Consider the following 20,906-nt stretch of genomic DNA (forward strand, 5'->3'; position numbering starts at 1 on the left):
TATGTGACAGTAGTATACTCCTGTTTTCGTTACTTTAGCACATGGGCTAAATTCCTTAAAATGTTTTAAACTTATTTTCTTTTTCAAGTCATCCATTAGAGGTCAACATAATTTTTAAGTATGGTTTAAGTCATGGTTTAGCTGATTTCGTCTTTAGGTAATTCATCCTTTTTTTTTATCCAATTGGAAAAGAATTTATCTCCTCATATCCGAATAGAAATCAAATTTTCAAATGCACCGGTCACTTTGGAATCTTTTCCTAAGTTCGAGTCCTGGTGGGAAATATATTAAATTCCACGCTATTTTCAAATATGTTTAAATACAAAGTCATTTTTTTCTATTTCAAACAGTACAATCCGCTAGTACTTTAGGAGTTAATACTCAATACTTTACAAGGCCCTTTTAATTAATATTAAGTCCGGTCGGTTACCCGTCTTTTAACGGATCTTAAAGGATGCTTAATACCTTCCCTTTAGATTAATTGAGCCCTCACCTAGAATCTTTAAGTATCGTAGACTTTAAAACGGAGTTAACTTTAGACGATAACTTTAATTAACTTTAGGTGTCCTAATTCACCATAATAATTAGGTGGCGACTCCTTAACTTTAATTAACCCCGAAATTACCGGGATGTTGTAAACCATTTTGACCCTGGTTAAAATGGGGTATAACAGCTTGGCGACTCTGCTGGGAACTACTTAGGTTCTAACCATAACGGACTTAGTTTAAATAGGCTTTGTGTGCTTGTCTTAATGAGATTTCAAACTTTCTGTTTAAGTGTATATTTCATAAAATCATCTAGTAGAACTACCAAATTGGTGAAGGACAAGCCACATAATCAGTGGGTTTCATTAATTTTATAGGGGTTAAACTTACGGATTACCATGCACTCAACAGTCAACGAGCCAAATTTGATGACAGAGAGTTGATTTCTTGGTGAGTCATTCCTCTTCCAACCATTGTTGAATTCAACAAGGGATAGAGGAAAATGAATTCCTCTCATTGTAACCATTACATATCTATTAGTATCTTCTAATTTCTACTTTATATTTTGTTCCCTTTTTTACGATTTTGTTTCGGACGTATGCAGAATGTTATTCGATTATCTGATGTATGCAGAATACACACCATTTCTGTTCGTTTACGGATTGTCCCTTAGGTTCTTAACTTAAAAACAATGGATAGAGGCAAATGAGGCAATTTTTCTATGGTAAAAATTGTCTAATTATGGAATCTTTGTTGTTGCTACATCCGTGTATAATCTAGTTCATGTACTTCTTTATCTTATGCAAATATAATTTTGAAAAATTTAGCCAAAACTGTCGAACTCAAGTATTAACTTCCTTCAGAACCCGTTTTATTAGATTGACAATTTTGTATTGTATAGTCAGTATTTAATCATTTCAAGTTGGATATCTCAGTCTGAAAGCATATCAGTTATTCTCCTAACAAGAGGTACTATTCCCAGTCTCTACACCAAGTTGGTGACAATATTCAGTGTAATAGTCAATCCTTCTTGCAACAGCCGGAGGATTGCCACCATCACACTCAAACGGGCCATAAATAGCTCGAATCGTCGCCCCGAAACCTAGGCCAGAATTAATGAGAGAGTGGCAAGTGTTCATCCAGTACCACAAGGCTGTCTTGAATGATATAATGTTATCTCTAGCCACGATATCGGGGTCGTTTAGGCCATCGAATCCGATGTCTTTTCCGGCTGGCCCGTAGTTGAAGTTCCATGACAGTTGGATAGGTCCTCGACCGTAATATTTCTTGCCGGAGACACAAGGGTACTCTATGTTTTGCTCGTCGCAGTAGTTCCTAGATGGACCATTTATCTCACTTATGTAGCACATGTCTGCAAAAAAGAAAAATATTCTATGGTGTTAGTTGAGTAAAGTGCACACTTGTTATATGTGCTAATTAAGTTGTAAGGAATTAGGTTAGGTGGTGGTGGAGTTTTAGGGGTAGGGTAGACAGTCAATACGGAATGCCTTTTATGAAATTTATTTTTTCCTACTTAAATTAGGAAAGTCATTTCCCAAGAAGGAAAAAAAAATCAAAAAATTTGATCAACCAAAAATGAGAAAATTGAAAAACATATATCCATACCAAACACACCCTAAAGATTAAAGATTGTCATTCATTGTAAAACAAGTTCAAAGGAAATTAAGGCTTGTCATAAGTTGTAAGAAAAATGACTCACGTCCAGCCTCATGATCGTCAAATGAGCAAAGAAAACGACAATCTCACGCTTGGCATAAAATAAAATTTATATGTTGTTAGTTGAGTAACGTGCGCACTAGTAGGGGCAGACCTAGCTTAGAAGTTATAAGTTCACGTAAATTCAATAATTTTTGTCTAGACCCTATTTATGTATTAAGTAATACACGAAATATTTGACTGTGAACTTAGTTATTATTAATTATATATTATTCCCTTTGTTTCAATTTATGTGAACATATTTCCTTATTAGTCTGTGTCAAAAAGAATGACCTCTTTCTATAATTAGAAACAATTTACCTTTACGAAATGATTTATAGCTATACGAACCATATATGACTCATTTAACACCACAAGTTTAAAAGTCTTCTCCTCTTTTTTAAACTCCGTGCCCAGTCAAATGGGTTCACATAAATTGAAACGGATGGAGTATTAACTTGAGTCGATATAGGAATCAATAGATTTCAAAACTCGAATCCGCCTCTGTTCACATGTTATATGTGATAAGTTGTATGAGATTTTAGATTAAAGATTTTGATTCTTAAAACACGTTCAAAGGAAATTATATAAAGCATGTGATAAGTTGTAAGGAAAATGACTCACGTCCAGTCTCATGGGTGACATGAGCAAAGAAAGCGGCAATCTCACGCTTGGTATCATTAGAGGAACCAATAGTTGCAAAGCGAGGATAAGATTTCAGAGCTTCAAGAAATGCTGCTCTTGTGTAAAACCCTTTGCCATCACAGCTTGAAGCAGCTTGATTAGCAATTCCATTAAAGAATGATTCAGTAACAATATCAGAAATTCCATTATTACTATTGTTTGTTGAAGTAGTAGTATAACAAGATCCTTCTTGGCAGCCTTTCCCACAATAATCATTTCCATTGCCACAATAACCCCATTTGCTGCAGCATAAACCTTTTGCACACCCACATTTCTGAGCCATTATCCATCTTGGAATTAGAACTATAGCTATAGTATAAATAAAAATTAAGTTCTTTCTTGAAGAAAAAATGTTAATCATTTTTGGTGTGAGTATGGAGGAAATTAAATAAAAGATAGAAGTATTTATAGAAGCAAAAGATGAGCTAGTAGTGTTAAAAATTGTTCAAAATTCAGTAACTTTAGTGTGAACTTTGGGTAGGTTGACTTTTGACTTATTTGAGTCTCGTAATTTATTAAGAAGGATATGGTTATGTCATGAGGTCCTTGCTTATTCATGCATGCAGTTGAGGCATTACTGATTAAACAGATCTTATCAAGGCTTTTGATGAATGTACCTGCTTTCATGTTTTGAGAACTAATTGTAGGTTATGAGCCGTTTGGCTCAATGAGTGAACCAACCAATTAAATTTGACATTCGATAAGCGTGAAGTACTTAATTCACAAATTTCAATGAAGGCATAAGTCAAGTGGGGTCTTGATTGCTTTAGGATGTTGAGGAATGTCAAATAACTACTAGACCTACCTTCTACTTTAATTGTTTCTTACTATGACTTTTATTCAGTACTCATATCTTAAGTTAAAGACTAATATTTAATCTAAAACAAAAGATTATTTAGAACTCTTTTGAGAAATTTTGTTAGTTTTGCTTTCGTACTGTCTATATTACGTTGCAGAATTTATATTTTTCATTGGAGACATTTTCTAGCATATACGTGTCAAAGTTCACAATGCTTTATTAGCCACCAGCATGTCTTTTTCGAGCAGGTACAAAAGTCAAAGTTCACACGGCTTTATTAGAATAGCCACCCCAGAAGGATAAATATTAACTATATAATTAACTCTTTGATATTTAAAATTTACTTGTTCTGATTAATTCATATTTAAATTTGATATATAATCACTTATGAAAAAAAATATACTCTAGTGAAATATTTTTCATTTCTTGAGTTTGAAATCAAGACTTCTATTTAAGAGTAAATATTCTGAAGAAAATAATAACACAAACACTATCAAAAGGTTTCAAAGTCTTGCTTGACTGATCTCAATGTCATACGTTATACACTCATAGAGATCTATCTAGGTTCGGACTGTCTATCATATTCCTATTTCCAACCCGTACCATAGTCCATACAGGCACAAACTTTTCGGAGATACAAATGATAATGTTACTGCTTTAGGTCGGACCCTTGAAATGATTTTGAGACAATTCTATGATAATTGCTTGCTTAGAAGACCAGTGAAGCCCACTTATGTTTCTTTTATTATAGCAGTCACTGTACCAGTCTTCACAATATCAAAAACGCCTTTGTAAGTGGCATATGAAATTATTGAAATTGACGTAGCTTCAAAAGAGAACCATCGCAATGTGCCTAAGAAAAATTACTTACCAGGCTACGTGTTATTCCTTTAGTTCCAAGCTTTATGTTTTCACTCGTAAAGTTATCAACACTAATACTGCAGGAAAGAACATCATTTGGTGACATGAAAATATATTCGGATATCTAGGAAGTGAAAAGGTGTCTTTCAGAAAAACAGAGTTAAGCACCATGCAAATATTGAAGTTATTATAATATGTCATACAATTCTTAGTCATGAATGAAATATAAATATTACCGAAATTAAAAATTAGACAACGCGAGCACACAGACATACACACGCATGACGGATCTACAATAGAAGTTACGGGTTCGACAAAACCCAATAACTTTGGACCAAATCCTATGGTTGTGCTAAGAAATCAAAGGGAAATCGATATAAATAGTCGTCTACTAAAATAATAGCCAGCGAATGTATATCCTTTGTGATTAATGTATAATATACACAATATTATGCCTTATATATATATATATATATATATATATATATATATATATATATATTAAACATAATATATAATGTATATTTTTTTATAGATGTAGCTAACGAATGTAATTATTTTTGGTTGACCGCCCAAATGTGTAACTTAATTTGCTCCAAAAATAACCTAAATCTGATATCATGTATTAAAATTCAGAACTAATAAACTTAAATTTTAAATTCGTCTCTACACACAAGTACATATATATACACATAATTTTAATTGTACGAAATTGGAATCTTTTTGGTTGTACTGATTACAATATGATAGCCATCAAACACAAGCACAAGAATTTATCTTGTCAAGTGACGCTTCCAAAACAACCTCAAAATAAGATAGAACTTAAAATTAATTCTTAAAAATTTCAAGGGAGGTCTTTGCAATTATCAAAAGCGTCAAGGATTCCTTGTGATCAAGTGATCTTTTTAATGAAAAAGCTTGGCCCCAGTGAGTTATGACCTAACCATATCCTTCCTAATTTATTGCAACACTCAAATTAATTTTAAAAAAATAATAAAAAAAAACCTATACATAAAGTTCACACTAAAATTGCTGAATCTTAAATAATAATTCAACATTATCGACTCAACTTTTTGCTTCTATAAATACTTATATGATTTACTCTTAACTTCCTCAGCCTAGTCCATCAAATAACAAGTCTCTTGTTTCCTCACCAAAAATGAAAAACTTTTATTCTTCAAGAAAACACTTGATCTTATTATTTATTTGTATTTGTACTATAGCTATAGTTGTAATTCCAAGATTGGTGTTGGCTCAGAAATGTGGGTGTCCAGAAGGATTATGCTGCAGTAGATGGGGTTATTGTGGCTCTGGGAATGCTTATTGTGGGCAAGGCTGTCAAGGAGGGCCTTGTTATACTAGTACTTCAACAAACAACAATAATAGTAATAAGGGAATTTCTGACATTGTTACTGAATCATTCTTCAATGGAATTGCTAATCAGGCAGCTTCATACTGTGAAGGCAAAGGGTTTTACACAAGAGCTGTGTTTCTTGAAGCTATAAATTCTTATCCTAAATTTGGAACTGCTGGTTCTTCTGATGATAATAAGCGTGAAATTGCTGCTTTCTTTGCTCATGTCGCTCATGAGACTGGACGTGAGTTGTCTTTTTCTTACAACCTGCCTATGGTTTACTATTGTTTGTCATTTTTACTTGGATCCTCCTTTCAACTTTTTAACTTCTAATAATTCCTCCGTTCCAATTTATGTGATGCAGTTCAATTAGGTACTGAGTTTTAGAAAAAAATAAAGAATTCTGAAATTTATAGTGTGAAGTAAGTCATAGATAGTTGTGTGACTATAACTTATTTAACTAAGAATAAAATAAGAAGTTTAAAATTGAATTGTTTTTAAAATGTAGTATAATTTTTCCTGAAACAAACCAAAAAGGAAATTACATCGTGAGAAGCAATAAAGTAAATATTTTGTGTTTGTAACACTCTTAGGGGTCGTTTGGTTTGAACACAAATTATGATGGAATTAATTATGTTGGGATAAGTTATACTGGGATTAGTTATCTTGATATTATTTCTTATTGATTGTTTGATTTGTTGTATTAAAAGTAACATGCATTGCATGACTTTTAAGTTATCTCAGCACTATTTTTAATCCCGGAATAACTTATCGCACGATTAATAACCAAACAAAGGATAAGGTGGAGGTGTTAAAACAAGAAACTACACTTTGGAACAAACTAAAAAACGGAGCATCAGTATTTTTTACATGCTTTGTGGTATGTCGTCTTGTTAGGTGCCATCTTATGCTTACAGCTTACTCATCTCATGATTTCATATGATGGTATATGACTGGTTAGAAAATTAATTTAAAATAAAATAAAGATGTTTGGCATATGCCAAAATATCCTTAGAATTAAGTCGTGGATCATAACATTTCTATGATTATAAAAATGGATGAAAAATTTAAATTAAAAATATTCAAATATAAAAACATGTCATTAATTAAATAGATGAAAAAGAAAAAGAGTCATATAAAAGGACACATGTAATAGTAATACTGTATAAGAGTTTAACTAAGAACATTTTAATCCTTCGTAAAACCAAGATTATTAACTTGGAAAATAAGAAGGGGAATGGAGAGACACACCACGTCTTAGTCAAAATGAAATGACTATTTTCAGATCCGTCACAGCTATATATACCATTATTACACATTTCCACAACTGCAGTCTACACAAACAACTTTCAACATATCACATCATATATATACTTTAAAGTTTAAACTCACACTATCATTTCTTTTTCACTTTAATGCAGAAATGTGCTACATAAACGAGATAAATGGTGCATCTAGGGACTATTGTGATCAGACAAACTCAAAGTACCCTTGTGTCTCCGGCAAGCAATACTACGGTCGAGGGCCAATCCAAATATCATGGAACTTCAATTATGGACCAGCCGGAAAAGACATTGGATTCGATGGCCTAAACGACCCAGATATCGTGGCTAGAGATAGTCTTATAGCATTCAAAACTGCCTTGTGGTACTGGATGAACATTTGCCATCCTCTTTTTACTTCTGGCCAAGGTTTTGGGGCGACGATTCGAGCCATTAATGGTCCACTTGAGTGTGATGGTGGCAATCCCGAGCCGGTTGCTAGAAGGGTTCAACATTACGTTGAGTATTGCCAGCAACTTGGTGTAGATACTGGGAATAATCTCACTTGTTAGCAGACTTGAAAAAAGTTGATTTTCAGGCTACGAGAGTATATTTTATGGAGATTCAATTAATAATTACTAGAGAATGGACATTTAGTTGTTTATTCCTATATATAAGAAAAAATTGTAATGTAATGGGAAGGGTTATTTCATTTATGAATGAAGAAATTAAATTACTACTTGAGTCCGACTCAGCACAAACAGCAGTGCCCAATTAATTTGATTCACAATCGGATCCCTTTTTTTTTTTTTTTTGTGGGGTTGTTGGGGGCGGATAGCAAAGATAATAATATGGGAAAAGGGTCAAAAATACTCCATGTCATTAAAGTTTTCAAATATAACCATGTCTCCATTAAGACGGGTATATTTGAAAACTTTAATGACGGGAAGGGTATTTTTTTACCCAAATTTATAACGGATGATATTTTTAGCCCTTTTTCCAAAATAGAGGGGTATTTTTTGACCCTTTTCCCTAATAATATTATGAATACTACTAAAGTCTATTAGTATATAATTTGGTTTGTCTAGGCTAGCTACACCTATACAATCATTTTCTAGACATGATAATACAGAAGTAGGTGGAAAATTATAGATCCTTAAGCTCTCAAAAACTTGCATGTTGCTTCCATATTTTGCTAAGTCGTTCGAACCTGTATATTTGCATTCTCTCATAACTTTTGACCGTTAAAAGCTCCATGGAGGTGATGTATTTATGTTCAGGGAAACGTCCAGTAGCTAGTACATTTCATGAATACTTTTGATTTCTAAATGTTTTAGAGGCCAATATGCTCTATGTTTTTTTTTTTTTTTTTGGTAATGAAATGTGAATTATTACCATAACAAACAAATAAGCATTACATCCTAAGGAGCATCTAGTGTTCTTAACCACCTTCTAGGAAGGTTGTCTTGAAACTACTAGACCTTGAGCCAACAGAACTAGTTACATAATCTCTGAATCAAAATTTGACACCTACGGGCTCTCTTTGAACAATTCAGCATGCCTAATCTTTCCCTGACCTCCTTTTGTATCTGTACTGTAACAAACTCTTTATTTACATTTGCTTCCTTGAATATTTTCCAATTTCTTGCTTGCCATGTGTAGTATATCAATGCTCCCCAAATTGCTGTGACTATCTCCTTCTGGAACTGCTTCCATCGTCTTCTTTTAATCCATCTAATTGTGTCAAGTACTCCCTGGCCAATATGCTCTATGTTATATATTAAAGGTTATGAATAATTTTAATTCATGAGGCATACGTAGTTTATCATGGGATAGAAGGCTAAGCGGTCCGGTCAATGTAAATATAAGATATCGTGTACCGATCACTTCCCCTTATGGAATTGGGTATGACACAATAATTATACTTTTATTGGCTTAATACAGAGGCCCATTAAATTTGTTGGGATATTTCATTTAGTCACTTGAATTAAACCTTGTTCTAGTTGAACACCTCAACTCCTATTAAAGTATTCCAATTAGACACTTTCGGTTCAAAGTTTGAATTTTTTTTGAAATTGAGGAGAGATTCTTATCCATGAAAAAGAAAAGATACCCAAACTTGGTCATTTCACTTTGATTTTAAAGCATTGCAAATCCAATAATCTTTTTATTTAGTTTTTTTTGTAAGTTAATATATCAAAGTATTACTTACTACTATATTTCCAGTTAAAGTTGTAACTTGATGAATATGATGCACAGAATTAGGTCTTTTTATGCGAAACAAAAAAAGAAATAGCTAGGCTTCATGCTATTAAAATACACAAATTCTAGACAAATTCCCAATCACTATCGATTTTTTTTAATAGTACAACTACTTTTTGTGTAAAATCAAAGACTCCTAATTCTGTTGTAACAATTTTCTAATAGCTCCAGTGTCCTTCTGCACCTCACGAATGCAGTGTCCAGTCCATTATAGCAAGGGGGGAATGCGTGACGACAAAAGCTAGAACACTCCTCAGATTTTTGCATTGTTCACCTATGAAGGATGAACCTTCCACACTCTTCAAGCCTATAATCAAATAAAAGTAAGATTTCATCGTAAACTACGATAATTTTAGTACCTGGGTAAAGATAAAACAAAAGTACCAAACTCGTATAAGACACAAAGTCACTAGACAATATATAGTATAGGCCATCGTATAAAAAAACGGATAAGAAGAAATATGGTAAGTTGAAACGCCTCAATCCGAAACTAATTTAGATATGTTTATGAATCGTATATACATGTTTCATTTATTTATGTTCATTTAATTCCAATACTAAGGAAAACCGATAGGTTCTTTAAACCTAGAAATTATATAAACTAGTGAATTTGCTGAGGTTCGCGGTTAAGAGAACGAAAAAAATTAATTCATATATCCTATGAAAATTCTTGTTAATTTATAACTTCTACTAAATACATACAAAATACAAAAAATTAACAAATATAAAAGGCAAGACATTCATATGAAAAACACAATTTATTAGATTATTCTTTGAAACTTTACGCTGGTTATATTACTTTATTTCGTAGATATTTGTTTATATGTGTATTTATTTCTTATATTTTCTAGTATGTAAATATGTTTTGACTACATAATTTTTTCCACTTGTTAAATTTTAAAAATATAAGAAAAAAGAAATCAATTAAAGTAGAAAAAAATGAAGAAAACAATGCCAAATTGTTATCTTCGTTGGCAGAATCATGAGAATTTTCACTTTTTCTCCCTGCCTACATATTTCTTCTTTTTCCTTCTCTTTCCTTAATTATCATCCTTTTACTTTGGGGAATTTTATAGCCTAATGCCATTGGGTGATTTAGTTACAATATTTGACCAAATGTATTTTATTTATATACTAGACGGCCTATGCCCGTGCTGCGCACGGCCCAACACTTTAGATTATAATATATCTATGTGTATGTAATTGTTTTTGAATAGTGATTATATATATATATATATATATATTATGTTCAAAACACGATTAATATAACATTGTAGTTTGTGCTCCGTATCTAAAATTTTATTATATTAATGTTCGCTACGAATACAAAATCGGCAAATTTATTAATATTTTTTAAAAGAGAAGACATGTTTAAAAGGAAACTATTTTCCTCTGTTTGAGATAAAACAATAGCAATATTTAAGCATCAGTTGATACTTTCAATTTTAATTCGATTAATTTAAAGGTGTAAAATACTTATTATTTTTTATCAAATTTTGATTTGGATAATTCTAATTCAAATTATTAAATTAATTTTACATGTTTAAAACAAAACAACGTAGAAATTGATTTTCTATTTAAACGAAAAAATACTATTTTTTAATTTTTGGTAAATATTCTCGGTTTAGCTCATTTTACTTGTCATGTTGTCTTTTGCATGGTTTTTTAAGAAAACATCGATTAGAATTATAATTTGACTAATTTACCTTATTCATTATTTGATCTCCATTTGATATATTTTTTTTTACGACATTAATCTCTTTTCACATTTATTAGAGTAAGAATAAAAATAAAAAAGTAATTAAATTCTATCTTATTTTAAAATATAAATATTTTAAGTATATTTATTTTAATAAACATAACAAATAAATGACATTGCGGAATAGCAAATACAACAGTTTAATATCTAGATTAGATCTCAGGCTAATATAAAAAAAAAATTGTATGGTTTGACTACTTAACCTTTTGAAGAAAAGCAATTTCATTTGCTCCCACTAATGGATTGATACGCACGTGGCAATGAATCCATCATTATTGACTTAATGAGATACTTTGGAAATTAATGAATATTGTTTGATTTTTTAATATGGGGTGCACTTTTTTTTTTGGACATTATTAATTTGCACTATTTTTATGCATATATGTATATATACTATGTTCAAAACACGATTAATATAACATTGTAGTTTGTACTCCGTATCTAAAACTTTATTATATTAGTGTTTACTATGAATACAAAGTGTGCACTTTTGTTTTTGACATTATTTTTTTTTTAATATGGGGTTCACTTTTTTTTTCTTTTTTTGATATTACTTGATTTTGTTAATATGGGGTCTACTTTTTTTTACCGTGAGTTTAGAGATGGTGGGTTCCACTTTTTATTTTTTTTATATTGCTTGATGTTGTTTAGTATGGGGTCTACCATTTATGGGGTGCACTTTGTTTTTTTGGACATTATTAGTTTGCACTATTTTTATGCATATAATATATATACATATACTATGTTTAAAATACGATTAATATAACACTGTAGTTTGTGCTCCGTATCTATAATTTTATTATATTAGTGTTTGCTATGAATACAAAGTCTGCACTTTTTTTTTAACATTATATTTTTTTTAATATGGAGTTCACTTTTTTTTTTTTTATATTGCTTGATTTTGATAATATGGGATCCACTTTTTTTTCCCTTGAGTTTGGAGATGGTGAGTCCCACTTTTTTTTCTTCCTTTTTTTTTATTGCTCGGTGTTATTTAGTATGGGGCCCACCCTTTTTTTTAAGGGACAACGGACGACGAAGCATGGGTCTAAACCCATGCTTTATATAATTTCTTTTTTTTTTTATTATTTTTTATTTTTATATTGCTTGGTGTTGTTTAGTATAGGGCCCACCCTTTTGGACATTATTAGTTTGCACTATTTTTATGCATATATATATATATATATATATATATATATATATATATACTATGTTCAAAACACGATTAATATAACATTGTAGTTTGTGCTCCGTATCTAAAATTTTATTATATTAGTGTTTGCTATGAATACAAAGTCTGCACTTTTTTTTTAACATTATATTTTTTTTAATATGGAGTTCACTTTTTTTTTTATATTGCTTGATTTTGATAATATGGGATCCACTTTTTTTTTCCCCTGAGTTTGGAGATGGTGAGTCCCACTTTTTTTTCTTCCTTTTTTTTATTGTTCGGTGTTATTTAGTATGGGGCCCACCCTTTTTTTTAAGGGACAACGGACGACGAAGCATGGGTCTAAACCCATGCTTTATATAGTTTCTTCTTTTTTTATTTTTATTTTTTATATTGCTTGGTGTTGTTTAGTATGGGGCCCACCCTTTTGGACATTATTAGTTTGCACTATTTTTATGCATATAATATATATATATATATATATATATATATATATATATATATATATATATATACTATGTTCAAAACACGATTAATATAACATTGTAGTTTGTGCTTCATATCTAAAACTTTATTATATTAGTGTTTGCTACGAATACAAAGTGCACATTTTTTTTTTTTGACATTGTTTGTTTTTTTAATATTGGATTCACTTTTTGTTTTTTTATATTACTTGATTTTGTCAATATGAGATACTATGTTCAAAACACGATTAATATAACATTGTAGTTTGTGCTCCGTATTTAAAACTTTATTATGTTAGTATTTGCTACGAATACAAAGCCTGCACTTTTTTTTTGACATTGTTTGTTTTTTTAATATGGGATTCACTTTTTTTTTATATATTGCTTGATTTTGTTAATATGGGGTCCACTTTCTTTTTTCCCGTGAGTTTGGAGATGGTGGGTTTCACTTTTTTTACTTTTTTTTTTTTTTTAATATTGGTTGGTGTTTTTTTATTATATTAGTATTTGCTACTAATACAAAGTCTGCACTTTTTTTTTTGACATTGTTTGTTTTTTTAATATGAGATTTACTTTTTTTTATATATTGCTTGATTTTGTTAATATGGGGTCCACTTTATTTTTCCCCGTGAGTTTGGAGATGGTGGGTTCCACTTTTTTTACTTTTTTTTTTTTTAATATTGGTTGGTGTTTTTTTATTTTTTTAATATTGGTTGGTGTTTAATATGAGGACCACACCTTTTTTTATTTTTTTATTTTTATGTTTAACGGACGACGAAGCATGGGTTGAGACCTATGCTTCTGATTTTGTTAATATGGGGTCCACTTTTTTTTTCCCATGAGTTTAGAGATGGTGTGTTCCATTTTTTTTACTTTTTTTTTTTAATATTGGTTGGTGTTTTTTTTTTTGTTTTTTTAATATTGGTTGGTGTTTAATATGAGGACCATACCTTTTTTTTGTTTTATGTTTAACGGACGACAAAGCATGGGTTGAGACCCATGCTTCTATATAGTAGTAATTTAGACATATAATATACATAATCAGTGTATAAGTTTTGTATATTTTGGCCATATTGGTAAATAAGTTTGACTCTATTGTACATATTGGCAAGTTTCCTTTTACTTTTCATCCGCCCTTCTGTTCCCGCCCCAATCTTAACTCCGAACAATTTAGAAATTGCAATAATAAATTATTTTTTCTTTACATAGCTCTTACTACTATTTCATTATATTTTATTATTTTCTAGAGACTAAGAAAAATGGCAAAAGATTAAGTGAGAAACGGTATAATGAATTGCTCAAATCATGCATCATCTCAAACTTTCAGTTTGCTACTATTTGATAGATCACATTAATAAAAATAATTAAAGTAGAATTTCGATATGCATTTGGTTAAAAATATCCTTGAAATCAAATATTCTTGGGAATAATGGTGTGAACATGAATTTGTGTTTCAAAATTTCAAACATTAAGTTAATTTGTATTACTAAATACTTTTATGTTATGAATTCAAAATCGTGACTTTAGGCATATAAACATATATGAAACTTAATGATTTCAATTTGAATGAGAGAATAAAAGAGAGATAACCTATTGTGACGAGTATCATAAAAAACATGGGGAGCAACGTGATGAATGCCTTTCTCATTGCCATGTTAAAAAGTGTGCAGCAATTTTTTAATGAGATGTAGTTTGCACAAATACCTTTCCCCTTTCTTGATATATATATATATATATATATATATATATATAGCTTTTGAGGATCAGTCGAATTAAGCTTATTGCGATCTGAAATGAATTTGAAAAGATTGTCAAATAATTAATATAGATAGCGTGAGGAAGTTTAAGTGGATTTGGTTACCATTGTCGGAATTTGGACACAATCACTTTCTTAGCAGTGATACATAAAGATTTTACAGTTATAAACTTACAACAATAATCAATAATATATATCTTGCCAAAGGATTTTTAAAAAAAAAAAGTAAAATATGTGTAGACTAATGAATTTTAAAATAAAATGAGACGAATTATATAATTGTGAATCTCTTTTGGACAAACTATAGAGAGTGTGTGTTTTATAAATATAATTAAACCAGGTTTACTGTATTATTGAAAACTTCTAGAAATGTTTTTACTATTTTTTTCGCAATAATACTGCAATGCTCATAACTGACATGACTCAGATTCGGCATTTATGTCGTGTTTCACGATCCAAATCTGACTCCTATACCGCGATAGGATACATGGCGAGCTACTACGATGAGCTACTATCCATAAGGCAAAGCCTTCAAGCTGAGATATGCAATAATTATGAAATCAAAGAGAATATAGTCTCAAATGTATTATATATAGATATAAGTGCGGAAGCTAGAGTAAAATATAAGTCTACCCATGCAACCCAAAGCATAAAAGTCACAAAGCTACTACTATCTCGAATACAAGATACGAGATGCAACTCAGTAACACAAGAACACTATTTAATCATTGTAATTTGCACCCCCTTGAACCTCTAAAACAAATTCAATTATTATTCTAAATCACGGTTTTAGTGATAAACAATAAATGTCTTTCCAAGCCTAAGAGAGGTGCCACATCGGTTATCTTAAGCCTAGCTTTACATATTTATATAGATTATGCAATTCACAGTGAGCATGTTGTACCCATAGTGAAGCACGTATCTAAACTTAGGGGTATTCATGGTTTGGTAAAACGTCGATTCAAATTGCAAACCGATTAAATAAATCGATACTGTGATTTCTTAAGAATTGAAAATATTTTATTTGGTTTGATTTTATAAAAACAAATTGAAGAAAAAATTGAACTTAAACTGACAAATTGTAAACACTATCTTTATCAGTATATAAACGCAATTTATTCTTTTATAAATAATTTTGAATATTTTGTATTAATTTTCATCAAAATTTAATTTTTACTATCATTTTATTTCTAACAAACTAATGAACTTTAGGCCTTAAGCCATTTCTTAAAAGAAAGACATGAATCAAAATTAGTCTATGCAAAATATATAACTATGAGATTTTTACCTAGACTTTTCAAATATTTTTTATAAAGTTTAACCTAATTAAATCTTATAGATCTCAAGATATTTTCTCCGTACTCCAAGAAAATTATAACCACCATAATAAAAGGCTAGTAAAGGATTATAGGTTGACGAAGAATAGAAAATTCTTTCCACATTGAAGGGGAAAGAATAAAGAGAAAATTTATCATTACATTTCTTAAAAACCGGAAAACCAAATCAAATCGAACAAAATCAAACCAAACCGATAAGAAAGTATTATGTTTGGTTTGATTTAATTTTAATAATTAAAACCGATTACTTTTTTATTTTAACGAAAAATCATCCCAAATCGAACCATCATGAACCCGCGTATAGCCTATATAAATTAGTCGATATGCCTCCCTAAAACGTTGTTACATTTTTTTTTTTTTTTAACTTCCTCTTCCTTCCATGTAACTTGTTGACCTTTTTCTTTTATTTAAAATAGCAAAAGTTTGAATCACAATCCACATTTTTAAACAAAAAAAATGCTCTCTCATTACTAATGGCCGGTGAGTGAGTAAAGTAAATAAAAATTCAAAGCCACCATAATTATAATTGAAGGTTAAATACATTCACGACAAAGTCTCACGGTAGGTTCTAGGGAGATGTTCAGAGGCTAGAGATGTACATGTGGCTTACACTAGGGCAATTAAGGACACGTGCGATGGAGTCAATGCCAAGGTGAGGACTAGGGGTGTATAAAGTAAACCGACAAATTGCACCAAACCGATAAACCGAGAAAAAAACCCGACTAGTGGTTTGGTTTGACTTGGTTTGGTGTTGAAAAAAAAACCCGACCATAATTGGTTTGGTTTGGTTTTAGCTAAAAAGTCAAACCGAACCAAACCAACCCGACATTACATGTATTCAATTTTTAAAATATTTTATACATAAAAATATTTATTTGTAATGTAATTTATAAATATTTCTTAAATGTTTTCGTAGTTTTTATCTATTATCATATTATTTAAGCTTGAACTTAGAATTTTGAATGTCAATAAGTTTTATATCCTATTGATGTTAGTAACTCAAACAAAGTCCAAACCAAAACCAACTCCACACTAATGCTAACAAAAGAAATTCAATTTACCACTAAGAATGACAATAATGTTGGATATCTATTCTTTAGTTTTGCATAATTGGTATAGAGAGTGAAAATACATAACTTAAGTTTTTTTTCTTTGTCATGTAACTAATACTTGTGAGCCGTACTTATTTTAGGATGCTTAGTATTTTTAGATGATGGTCATTTTCTTTATGGCTTATTAATTAGCAATATTTATTTTAACTGATTTTATTATCTTTTATTGAATATTTTAATGTAATTCATCACTCTTTTCACATTTTGTGTTATTTTCTTAAGAAACACCTTAATTATATAGTTGTATATGTACATGTTTTGTATCAAGACTATTCCCGAAAAAGAAAAAAAACCCAAAAAATCCGAGAAAATCGAATAACCCGAGAAAACCCGAGGTTGAAAAACCCGAATTTTATTGGTTTGGTTTGGTGTATAAATTTTAAAACCTGACGCAATTGGTTTGGTTTGGTGTTTAAAAAATCCGAACCAACCCGGTCCATGTACACCCCTAGTGAGGACAGTGTTAGGAGACTCAGAGCACTTCCCAGTCATGATGTGGTTGCACCTAGGGATTGGCTCCTAGCCCATTCCTATTTGCCTTGGTTATGAATGAACTGACGCGGCATATACAAGGTAAGGTGTCATGGTGTATGTTATTCGCATGTGACATAGTATAAATTGACGAGACTCGTAACAGAGTTAATGCTAGGCTAGAGGTTTGGATACAAACCCTAGAGTCTAAATGGTTCGACTAAGCAGGACCAAGACTGAATACTTAGAGTGAAATTTCAGTGATGCAACGCATGAGGTCTGCGTGAAAGTGAGGCTTGATACTCAAGTCATCCCTAAGAGAGGATGTTTCAAGTATCTTGGGTCCTTAATTCAATGTAATGGAGAGATGATGATATCACACATTGTATTGATGCGGGATGGGCGAAATGGAGGCTCGCCTCAAGAGTCTTGTGTGATAAGAAAGTACCGCCAAAACTTAAAAGTTGTACAAAGTGGTGGTTAGATCGACTATGTTTTATGGGGCAAAGTGTTAGCCGGTCAAGAACTCTCATGTTTAGAAGATGATTGTTGTGAAAATGATGATGTTGAGGTGGATGTGTGGGTACATTAGGAGAGATAAAATAGGAATGAAGATATCCGGAACAAGAAATGAGTGACCTCCGTAGTGGACAAGATAAGGGAAATGAGGCTGAGATGATTTGGGCATATGAAGAGGAGAAGCGTAGAGGCCCTAGTGAGGAGGTGTAAAGGGTTGGCAATGATGGGCATAAGAAGAGGTAGAGTTAGGCCAAAGAAGTATTCTGGGGAGCTGATTAGACAGGACATCACGCATCTTGAGCTAACCAAGGATATGACCTTAGATAGTAGGGTTTGGAGGTTGCGGAATATGTAGAAGATAAATTGGTAGTTGAGCGTTCTCTCGCTATCCTGGGGGATAGGCTTGATGGTCGTACATGTACGTACTTTCTTACTAGTAGTATTAGCAATATTCTCATAGTTTCTTGTTCTTCGATTTATGTTAGCACCTATGTTTCTTGTGCTTCAGTTATCACATTATTTCGTTGTTGTTACTATTCTTTCTTCGCTATGTTCTGCTTTCCATCTCGCTTATTTTGTTGTTGTTATTGCTTTCATTTATGTATTCCCTTTTTCAAAATGCTTTGAAATGCTTTATTTAAGCCAAAGGTGTATTGGAAACAACTTCTCTATCTCTAAGAGGTAAGGGTCAGATGTGCGTACATTCTATCCTCCCCATACCTCACATGTGGGATTACACCGAATATGTTGTTGTTGTATTAGATTAATTATTATTTCATTTGAGTTTTATATTTATTATTTTTAAATAACAGGAAAAGGCCAAAAATACCTCTAAGGTAAGAAAAATGGCTCACATATACCTCATTCCACCTTTTGGTCTAAAAATACCTCAATCTTTATTTTTGGTTCAAGGATACCCCTTCTTCGACTTTTTGATCTACAAATTATATCCTTAATCTTTATTTTAAGTTCAAGAATACCCCTCTCATGAACCAACTAGTACTAATATTGGTGTTATAGTAGTATTGGTGATACTATTAATACTAGTTAAAATAATACTTGGTATTGAAAAAAAAAAAAAACACCTGTTGGTGGGGGCTACTGTTGGCTTGGGGTGGGGGGGTGGGGAGGGTAGACGTGTCAATGGGATAATACAGTGAACAAAATAAATCTTTAACTGTAGGTCTATCTTGATACTGTAAAGATAATTTAGTTTCCGCTTTTAATTTATGCAAATCCTTCGTTTCAAAAAACAAAAACAAATAAAAAAAAATTTAAAAAAAACTGTAGAAAGATCCATGATTGAACTTGATTGGGTTGAATATTTAAATTCTTATCACTTAACTTACTACTTCAAGAATTGTTATCTTAAATGAATAAAATGGAATTTGCTTAATGCATATATATGCGGCCCCCTAAACTTGCCTCTTTTTTTCATTTTGATACCTGAATTAAGTGTTGTTCCTATTGAATCCCTGAACTTGATTTCAAATGTATCTATCAAACACAATCTGACTTACATAATATATATGATGAGTTTCATTTTTTTAGCCTTGCGTGTGAATGTCAATCGCATCCAACGTGGAAAATTCAACCAATTAAAACACTCCGCCCATTTATTTACAGTAGAATGCCAACATAATTGAGCTTTTAGTGGCGGGGGCGAATTAGTGCATGCTACTTGAAATATATGTCATTTCTAGTTCAATTTGGTATAATCTATGGGGAACACTAGACTCGAGTTAATTGTTACAAGTTCATTATGCAGATTACCTCATGAAAGAGCGAAGAACATTTTGAGAATGCTTTGAAAAAAAGCTAGCTTGTTGTAAGTTGAGTAGAATCCGCTGTCTTGGTTAGTAAGCGGGCTTAGGCGGTGGATGCACTCCATTGATCATATTTTATTGAGTTGTTGCCTCATTAGCCCCACTTTCAAGAACTTCTTTTCTGACTGTCTACATTTCATTGAAGTGGCATTAGCAGTAGACTGTAAATGATTGCATGTTTTTAGTGATTTGGTCTCGTTGGCGTAGGATTTTTCGCGTAGGATGCGATTGACATTCAAGCGCAAGGCTAAAAAAAAATGAAACTCACCATATATGCTATGTGAGTCAGATTGTGTTTGATAGATACACTTGAGGTCAAATTAGGGATTCAATAGGAACAAAACTTAGTTGAGGTGTCAAAATGGAAAAAAAAAAGGCAAGTTTAGGGGGTCGCATATGCGTTAAGCCAATGAAATTCATATTTCATCTAACAGACGGATGAGATATCTGAACCAAAAAATAACAAAAATAAAGCTTGAGGGTATTTTTGTATCAAAAAGTGGATGGAGGAGTAACAAAAGTCAAGAGGATTTTTAGACCAAAGGTGAAAAGAAGGTATTTGTGACACATTTTCTCTATAGGAATTAGGAAATAGTCTCTTATACTTTGCACATAGGAGATTGACCCCAGCATCCTAGTTGAGGTCAAATCCTCTTTGACAAGATTACAGACTTGGACACTCACGACTCAATAGATTTAAAACTTTTTTTTTTTTTTTGCTAAATCAAGTACAAAATATTTTTATGAAATGCCCAATATCTGTTTTATATCTTTGCTGCGAAAATGTTCAATTTTCAGAAGATCTTTTTCCGGTTACGAACATCTTGAGAGAAATAGGATTCTACCAGAAAATCATGGATTTTTGAATTTTCGTCGTTGGTTACTGGTTTCTATAGTTACGAGTATTTTTGACCCTTTTGCGTTTAAATAAAGATAGATTATATATATATATATTCAACTATTGAAAAAATAAAATATTTTGAATTATTTAGAATTTATATCTTAATACTATATATCAATATTCAGATCTATATCCAAATTTAGACTAATAAAGTTTAATAAAAACAA

At 31.3% G+C, this 20,906-nt stretch overlaps 2 protein-coding genes across 2 annotated transcripts; one reads left to right on the forward strand and one right to left on the reverse strand.

The window, feature by feature from the left end:
* Positions 1–1,327: 1,327 nt before the first annotated feature.
* On the reverse strand, positions 1,328–3,246 carry LOC132615348 (endochitinase PR4-like). Its single transcript, XM_060329971.1, has 2 exons — positions 2,826–3,246; positions 1,328–1,857 (listed from the first exon to the last, which is right to left on the reverse strand). Exons 1-2 carry the CDS (start codon positions 3,244–3,246, stop codon positions 1,445–1,447), a joined length of 834 nt encoding a protein of 277 aa, XP_060185954.1. The 3' UTR covers positions 1,328–1,444.
* A 2,396-nt stretch (positions 3,247–5,642) lies between these two features.
* LOC132643503 (endochitinase PR4-like) lies at positions 5,643–7,905 on the forward strand. Its single transcript, XM_060359937.1, has 2 exons — positions 5,643–6,143; positions 7,321–7,905. Exons 1-2 carry the CDS (start codon positions 5,705–5,707, stop codon positions 7,731–7,733), a joined length of 852 nt encoding a protein of 283 aa, XP_060215920.1. The 5' UTR covers positions 5,643–5,704; the 3' UTR covers positions 7,734–7,905.
* The last annotated feature ends 13,001 nt before the right edge of the window (positions 7,906–20,906 follow it).

Source organism: Lycium barbarum, chromosome 1 (genome assembly GCF_019175385.1).
Source record: "Lycium barbarum isolate Lr01 chromosome 1, ASM1917538v2, whole genome shotgun sequence".
Classification (NCBI taxonomy): Eukaryota; Viridiplantae; Streptophyta; class Magnoliopsida; order Solanales; family Solanaceae; genus Lycium; species Lycium barbarum.